Genomic DNA, 9,157 nt, shown 5'->3' on the forward strand with positions numbered 1-9,157 from the left:
ACCAGGAAAGCACAGGTTCTTTCCATCAGCTTAAGCAAGGGAAGCAAGGTGAAGGGGCTGACAAGCTTATTCCAGTCCAAGATACAAAAGGGCATTCAGTTCAGGGGAAAAAGCCAAACTAGTCAAGGGCACTTGTTGACTAAGTGCTAAGGAGCCCATTTTTGGTTGCCAATACAATGTTGCAGCCAGGCCAACAAAGAAAACCTGAGAAGCCAAGGTGCCTGGGACTTGGGCTTTGAACTTGGTACTGGATGGGACTGTGCTACGTAGGAACAGAATTAGGCTGTAAACTTAATCTAACCCCCTTCTGCTTCCTAGAGACTGAGGTAATTCAGGAGGTGGGGAAAAATGTTTGTACATTTATTATTGTGATAACTTTGACTTGAATACTCCTTTGTAAAAGCTATTCCAACTGTTAAATGGCTATATAAAACTAGGATGCAGGGGATCCCCTAAAATCAAGGGAACACCATTGGTGGGACCTGGAGCCAACGACGCAGAGACTAAAAACCTCCAAACCCTCTTAAGAATGCTGAAGAATTCTAGGGAAATATAAATAGCTGGCCTTCAGGCAGTAGGGGAAGGGGTTTGGGGGAGGGGTGGGCAAAGTAGTCACTGTTACACATCTTTACCCTGATTTATGCAACAGATGCACTCTTGGAATACACGAGTAAATTCTAAGTACATTAGATCATATTTTCCCTATTACTGACTTACATTATAATTTCAGAAGTCCCATTGGTCTCTTTTCACCTACATTGACAACTATACTTCATCAAATTGGGGGGAGGGGTAAGGCATCACTTATTTCCCCAGTTCAAAAAGGCCCATCGGCATCTCAGAATTTGACAGTTGGAAGGGACATTAGAGGTCATCTAATCCAACCCACTCACAAAGGAATCCCCAAATATAACACCCAACAAATGGACTTCCACCCTCTGTTTGAAGACAAGACTTCCAAGGAGAAGGAACTCACCACCTTATATAGCAGCCCATCCCATTTTGGGGCAGCTCTAATTGTTAGGAAGTTTTTCCTGACCTCAAGCCTAAAGTGGCCTGTTCGCAACATCCGCCCATTGCTCCTGGGACCAAACAGAACAAGACTGATCATATGACAGTCATTTGAGTCTTGAAAAAAAGGCTATCATGTCTCCCCTGATTATTTTCTTCTCTAAGCTAAATATCTCCAGTTCCTTCAACTGATCTCTATGTTATATAGACTCAAAGTCCTTCACCAACCTGGTAACCATCATCTGAATACTCTACTTCTCATCAATGACCTTCCTAAACTGTGGTAACCAGAATGAGCAATGATAGTAGAATACAGTGGTACTATCACTTCTCTATTTCTGGGAGCTATGCCCTTCTTAATGCAATCCAAGCTTAGATTGGCTTTTATTTTATTTTTTTGTCTGTTTGTTTGTTTGTTTGTTTTGGCAGCAGCATCACACTGCTTGATTTGATGGTTATTTTAAACTTGTTTGGAGAAGAATGTTGGGAGAGTTGGGCCAGGATACTCCCTCTACTCCATGATCTTGGCTCAGCCTCCAACATTCTTATTTTATAAGTGAGGAAACTGAATCCAAGGAACATTCAATACTTTAACCAAAGTCATATATACATCTTGTACGTATGTAGCAAAGCTAAGGTTTGAACCCACATTGCACTGGACCACACTGCCTGTCACATGAATTTTTCTATAATTCTAGCCAGAGTGACAAAAAGAATAAAATAGAAACAAAATAATAATGGAAATAGAATACAATAGAAAAAATAATATTTGTGGAAGAAAATCTATACAAGGGAAACTGAGACCAAAGGAAAGCAAATGACCTAAGATGTAATACATGGCATTTGAACACTTCCTCCGAATCAAGTGCTCTTTGGGTTGACTCCAAATCCAATGCTTTTTCTACATCACACTAATTTCCCTTTCCTATTTTAGCTGACACCCTGTCCTGTCTCTGGAGTCTACCCTTTGCCTTTCTGCCCTTCGATATCTGCCAGATTTCTCTTGCCTAGCCAGGATTCTGGATCTGGCAGCCTTTGGCCAGGCCTGCCTCGCTTTTTTTCTGGTGGCCTGGCATGACAAAAGAGAGAGAGAGGAAGCCACATGGTAAGCCAGATTTTCTAGTTAGGTAATTAAAACTGGTAAAGGGAGGTGAATGTATTCTTGCTAGAAACTTGAAGTTTTTTAGGGCTTCCTGAATGCTAGAAGGAACAGAGAATGCTGAAGTGACAAGTTTTGATAACAACTTAAATGGTCCTTCTAGCTTGAGGAAGTATCCAAGATGCTGCTGTGAGTGATGTAGTCTCCCTAGAAGGTTTTTGACCTGGAGGATTTAGGAGGAAGCCAATGACCTTACTTCCTGTAATCAGTTTCCCAGAGAAACCACAATAAGCTAATGAGTGAATAAAACTACTTGAAATTTAGCCAAGAAAGTACTTAAATTGGTACCTAATTATTATATTTCTTTTAAACTTACACCATATTGTGTTTGGACTTGAATTTGTTATGCAGAGGTTACTAAGTATTCATCTAATGTTTATTTCCATAAGGGAAAAAGCAGTAATTAGACTAGATAATTGTAAATCATCTCACCGCCTGTCAGTTATTCTTAACAGGAACAAGACAAAATGTGCTGTTATGCTACCTTTGGAAGGCACCATCGTTTGCCTAATGGCAGCTGCCCAAAATGCAGACCTGGTTTGTGTTCTGGTCCTTACCCAGGAAAGGCCCCTGCTCCTTTATGACTGTAAGCACTAGTACTCCTCTCTGCCTCCTCTCTATGTGACTGAGAACTAAAGCCCTCTAGGGATTCCCTTGGTCTCTAGACTAAAGAGTATATAACCTCAAATTCAGTCCTATTGCATTGAAAACATCTTGAAAAAGGCAAATGTCTTTTATAAGATAATCACCTCAATGATATCTGCCATTTCTAGACATGAGAGTGGGGGGGGACAGATTTTAAATATTTGGCAGTTTTAATTTCAAATTCCAAATCTGATCATTACAAAAACTCATGTATGTTTCAGGAAAACATAGTCTTAATACAAAATGTATGTCACTCATGGTTAAAGTTTATTTTTTCCAAATATTTTCCAATTACATGCAAAAATAATTTTTAACTTTTTTTTTCAATTTTGAGTTCCAAATTCCCTCCCTGCCTGCCTCCTCTCTCCCCAAAATGAGAAGGCAGGCAATTTGATATAGGTTATACATGTTCAGTAAGACAAAGTTTATAAAGCAGAAAAAAATCAGAAATCATGTTTACATACCATATGATTCATTGCAAAGATTACTTTTGTTAATTAACAGCACAAAAATGCTTTAATGTACTGCATTACAAAATTGTTGCATGTTTTGCAAATAAGTTAATGTTTAAAAATTTAAACTAAAATTAAATTCAAGGACAGATTGTCTTTAAAGACAGAAAGGCCATGTCTAGTCCACAGTAACTCAAGTCAACCATTGGAGGTCCCCAAGTTCTCATCATTTTAAAATGGATAGGTTGCTCTAAATTTGATTCCTTGGTTAGTATAGCCTAATGGCAGGTTCACTTCATTTCTAAACAACTTACAATGGCAAAGAGTGACTCTTCAGGTACTGAATAACCCAGTTCTAAAGACTTGCACTTCTACCCCCTTTCCTAACCACTCCTGCTGCATTTTTAATGCTTGTCTGGAAACAACTGCCCACGCCATTTCTGTAAATATTACAAATATGAAAAAATATACTTAAAACAATGCAGCAGTATAGCCCCTCATACCTTGAGAACAATTTCCCATTTGACTCAAAGAAAAGAAAAAAGAGGAAAGAAAAGAAGCTATCTTCTTCCTTCCTCTGTCTTGCAGAAAACAAAAAACAGCCCAAAAGTACTCCTAAGACAAATGTCTGATAGAAACCAGTTTAGCCCAAGGGTTCCTGCTCGTTATCCATTGATGTCACTGGAATCATTCGATTGTTTACATTATTCAGAAAGTTATTGACTGTATTGGCTTTTTGTCAATGCTTTAAAGAGCATTAAAGTTTACTCAGGTATAACGTGGAAAATGGCCAATGTCAAATACTCTCTGTCTGCCTTCATATTCATCAGTATCTGTTGAGTATTCATCTTCTTCCATCACTGTGCATTCAAAGTGATTGGTTTCCATTCAGGTTGTAGCAGCCTTGAATGTTGGATACACCATATGAAATCTGGGAATGTTGGCATTAAATATATTTCCCTCACTGTAAAGTAGATGGATGCTGAAGACATAGAGATAAGTATACTCATGCACCCAACAAGGGCTGATGATTAGAAACTGTTCAACCACAGTAGGTCCATGAACTTTTTCAGTTTCACCTTTATCATTTGATATTCTCTAAGATCAGCTATCTGATGAGCCCTTTCAGGAAGGGCAACTTTTAACATCTCCATTCTCATTTAGTAAGTGAAATAGTGAGGTAGCTTGCCTGGAACTAACTCTGGTAGAAACGATATGTCTGCTGACCACTGTGAAATCTCCAGTTGTTGCTAGCCACCTTCTCATCATGAGCTTGTTTGAAAATCTGGTCTCTGATGATAGGGTAGCCCCCACCCATTACAGCATTGTATATATAAGAGGTAAACCATGCTAAGTAAGAAGCACCTGTAATAAACATGTTAATTTCAGATGGATTCCAAGCCAACTGGTCAGAATACTCATAGATCTCAGACTGATTTAGGCTCTCTATGCTTTCCAGTGCCACATTTGACTCAAAAACTCAAACCAGTGTATATGCAGCCGCTGTACCAATATCTAGCAAATCCTCTGAGCAATACTGAGTTTATAACGCCTTACATCCCCTCAAACTAGGAACCACTAGCCACTATCCATTGTGGATCCAAAAGGAGCATGGATGGGCATTGGGAAGCTCACACCCTATCTTAGGTCCACCACACCTAGCTCATATTCATCCAAACTGCCTTTCAGAAATCCAATCATCTATGGACACCTTTGTCCCAAGCATCTCTCAAGTTCATCCTAGGCTTTTTTTTTAAATGAGGAACGTGATGTTGAATAGATTCTCCTAGGTAAGAATAAGTCTCTACAAAGACTTTCAAATTTTGTTCAATGATTTCTCTCTCATAAAAGCCAATGTTTTTTGCAATGTCATCTTCATAGAGGATCATGGTTTGATAGTCGGTTGAATCTTCATGTGACGTAACAACTGCCAAGGTCCCAGTAGTCCAGTAAGGAGAAGATAAGCAGAAGGGGATGGGTGGGACAGCAGTTCCAGGCTCAGCTCCAGCTCCTCTATGACATTTATCAAAGCAGCATTGACCCACTGCTCATCCATCCTAGGGTGGGGTAGAGGAGCCATTCATTATCCCCCAAGAGCAGATAAAAAAAAACTGAGATGAAAGGTTTTAGCTATCCCAGGCCACAAAGTAGCAAATCCAGACCATCTAGCTGGTTGTCTGATGTACTTTCCACTACATGGCATGCTTCCTAATGTAGTAATAGCACTGAGCTTGAATTGAGAGAAGACCTGAATTAAAATCCCTTGAGCCTAGTAGTCATAGGGAAAAGGGATAGTAATAAGCATTTATATAGGACCTACTACGTGCAAGGCACTATGCTAAGCATTTTACAAATATTACCTCTTTGATCCTCATAACAAGGGTAATATTCTCCATGTTTACAGGCAAGGAAACTGAGGCAAAAAGTGGTTTAAATGACTTACCCAGAGTCTCACAGCTAGTAAATGTTTGGGGCTAGATTTGAACCCAGGACTTCCTGACTGCAGGCCTAGCCTCTATCTACTGCACCACCTAGCTCCCCACTTCTTGGGTTAAGGTAAGTAAAGTATCTGTAATTCTTAGAGGCATGGGATTAATTACTGTTGTTAATCAACTTACATTTTGTCACTTCAGAAGAAGGGGTGATAGAGTAGGTCACCTAGCCAGCTCTGGAGTTCTGAGCTTCCCTGAGAAAGACTCTTGATGAGGTCCAGAGTCTCATAATAATCTGTATTTCAGGTCCACAGACGTGGGCTACCTCAGTGTCACTTTCAACTGTGATTTCTGCTAACTGGGTGCTTCCCTTTTTGACTACATACAGGACCAGTTGGCCCAGGGTCTGTGTTGAAGAAGTCTGAATTATTTCTTTTTTTAAAAAAAAATTTATTTTTAGTTTATGACACTCAGTCCCACTTGAATTATTTCATTACCAGAAGCAGCACATTGTAAGTGTATAGCCCCTCTCCTACTCAGATGATACAAGCACAGAGACTAATCACAGAGTGTTAATTAGATGTTAAACTAAATATAAAGATGCCTTGAGCCCTGATTCCTTTAGGATCAAGGTGTGAGTGATTTCAGATCACCTAGTATCAAGTGATTTAGGATAGGGTATAAACACCTTTCTCTGATGGAATTCAAGGGAACAAACACATTACCCATACCCGTGGTGGGAGGTTCGGGGAAGAGGGGGAACTTTAAATAGTAAAACAACCCTGGTGAGGGGAAAGTAATTATAATCCATGATCTGATTATGCAGGAAATATCTACAAGGAATAAAGGGAGAGCATTTCTCTCCCCTTTCCCCATCAGTCATGGCATCTTAGCAATACCTTGCCCAGTGGGAGACACTGATCCAGAGTTCAGTGGTTCTATAAAATTCAAGGTATAATTGAGAGAGAAAAGACATGCATTCTAGATAGCTGCCTAGGGTAGACAATGGATTCAAGGAATGTGATCCCTGGCAGCAGAGAAGAGAGCTGTGCTGTGGACAGGAGCAGACTCTGGAAATCCAGCTGATCAAACCATCCAAAGAGATGATGCATCTAAGGAGATAAGAATGAGGATTCCACAAAAAGAGAAAGGACAGACTTCCAGGCCCTATCATATCAGGAGCTGGGAATTGCCTTTCCCACACATTAATCCTACATATATGCCCCAGTTTGCACTCATTCATCTTATAGACACTTTGTACATTTGTGGAAGAGTGTGCCTCAGTTTTTTGAGGAAAATGTTTCATATCTAATGTTTTTTCTTTTCTATCTTAATGAATGCCTTTGCTAAAAGCTAATTGTGTCTACTGGCTGATAGCAAAAGGAAAGACACTGATGGGGGATGGGAGTGGTGTACCTGACCTATAGTAATAGGGGTCACCACCACTCAGCACCCTAGTACCTGAAATAGAGGTTGCTTCTTTGAGGACTAAGCCTGTTGAGGAAGTTAACCCAGAGGGTCAAGAGGGAGTCATAACAGCTGGGTTCTTTGACTTCCCTTCCTGTCACTCCCTCTCCCTAGAGATGGGAACTTTCACCAAAGACTGAGTAAAGTGAGCCTGTAAAGGGGGAACATTCTTCTGGAAAAGCCCCCCTCTCAACGCCTATGAACCGGCTGTAGATCAATCCTAGCCTGTTTTCTGAAGTCCCAAGACAACTCTAAATGTTTCCATGACAACCCAGAGATGTGATTTTGGGCCTAGTTGGGCCAAAATACTCTTTCCAGCTTTCGGCAATATGGTATAATGGAAAGGATCTGGAATTAAATGAGACCTGGATTCTCAATTCAAGGATCTGACATTTAATAGTCATATAACCCTGGGTAAATAACTCGAACCTTTTTTAACCTATTTCCTCATCTGTAAAATGGGGACCATAGCACCATCTCCTTCCCAGGGCTGTATGTCCTGTAAACCTTAAATACTCTAATACTTAAAGGATTTATAATTTTTTCAGTGTGGATAACACCCTCAAAGAATGCTGTTTACAACCCCTCTTTATCTCAGTATCCGATCTTCATGAACATCAACCACAACAAAACCATCACACGATGACCAACCTTCTGGTAATCAATCTTTTTAAACTTAGCTTGACAGTTCCTCAGCTGACAGATGCAGTCTATCACATGGTCTGTGCTTGGTACCTTTCCAACTTGGAAGGATTTTCACTTTTTTTTCCCCATAGCCTTTGGGAACCCAGTCACCTCCACACCACAATGCTACACCAAAGTAGGGTTTTAATGAAAGGCTCCCCATTTACACTAAGACAAAAAAAAACAGATTCCCTAGCTTGACTTCCATGGTGATGGGACCTTTATTCAAACATCCTCTATTGATTACAATTCTGATTGTGTTGTGACCAGTGATGGACATGTTTAAGATTTCTGCTGAGGTTATTATGAAATGACATTTTGGGGGTAGGAGTGCTATGTCAGGTATGCCTGAAGATGTGTATTTGTAAGAGTTTCTGGATTTAAATGAGAAGACCTGACATAACTTCCTATCAAAACGTCCTTCCTTTTAGTCATTCATCAGTTTTATACACTTTCACATATGACTTTGCTTTATATTTATCTATCCACATGTTTTATCCTCCCTTCTAGGAGGTCAATTTCTTTTTTTTTTTTTTAAGTTCAAACTGTTTCCCTTTTATTAAGGTCCAAGTAAATATTATACAGACTGGGACTCAATAAAGAAAAACATGTTCAAATAATATTTCATCATCAGCATCTCCAGGTAAATGTGTATAATCAAGTAGCATTACCAAGAAGTCCTTAGGAAGCCCATCCACAAGAGTTTATGCTTTGTCTAGGCCCAGCTCCTCTGGAGTAGAGATTCCCAATTCATCTAAAGTTGGTCTAAGTTCCTGAATAATATACGGGTAGATTTCCTTATGAGGTCCTGCTTTGTCCTTTACAACCTCTAGAATGCGAACTGCACTAGCAAAATCATTTAACCGTCTGCATGCCCTCAAAGCAGCATCAATGATTTTGGGTTCTGGAACTAGGTCGTAGCCAACCAATGTATTCATTCCTTTTCGTAATTCCCAGGCATCAAGATCTGGTTTGCTGAAGTATGTCACCCAGCGAGCATCAAACTCCTCATCTGTCTCATGGGACCCATGGGAGTAGCAGCGAACTGACTGGATAGCGGAGGCGGCGGGAGAGGCGGAGGACGACCAGGAGGAGGGGGCTGCAGCCCCCGGCTTCGGCAGCAGGACCCGCACCGAGGTGGAGCAGCGGCGGAGAGCGGCGGCCAGCATGGTAACAGCGGGCGAGGGCGACTGACTGACCGAGCCACTGACTCTAGGAGGTCAATTTCTTAAGAGCAGGGATCCAGCCTTTCTTTTTTTTTATAGTCTTCAAACTACCAAGTACAAAGTTACAATAAGCCTTTGTTG

General features: G+C 40.5%; 1 protein-coding gene and 1 pseudogene across 1 annotated transcript; both read right to left on the minus strand.

Annotated features, from left to right (window-relative positions):
• Window positions 1–3,857: 3,857 nt before the first annotated feature.
• Window positions 3,858–5,323, minus strand: LOC118846770 (annotated as a pseudogene).
• A 3,049-nt stretch (window positions 5,324–8,372) lies between these two features.
• On the minus strand, window positions 8,373–9,084 carry LOC118848774 (cytochrome c oxidase subunit 5A, mitochondrial). The gene has a single exon (XM_036757792.1). It carries the CDS (start codon window positions 9,017–9,019, stop codon window positions 8,555–8,557), a length of 465 nt encoding a protein of 154 aa, XP_036613687.1. The 5' UTR covers window positions 9,020–9,084; the 3' UTR covers window positions 8,373–8,554.
• Between the last annotated feature and the right edge of the window lie 73 nt (window positions 9,085–9,157).

This window comes from Trichosurus vulpecula, chromosome 4 (genome assembly GCF_011100635.1).
Source record: "Trichosurus vulpecula isolate mTriVul1 chromosome 4, mTriVul1.pri, whole genome shotgun sequence".
NCBI lineage: Eukaryota > Metazoa > Chordata > Mammalia > Diprotodontia > Phalangeridae > Trichosurus > Trichosurus vulpecula.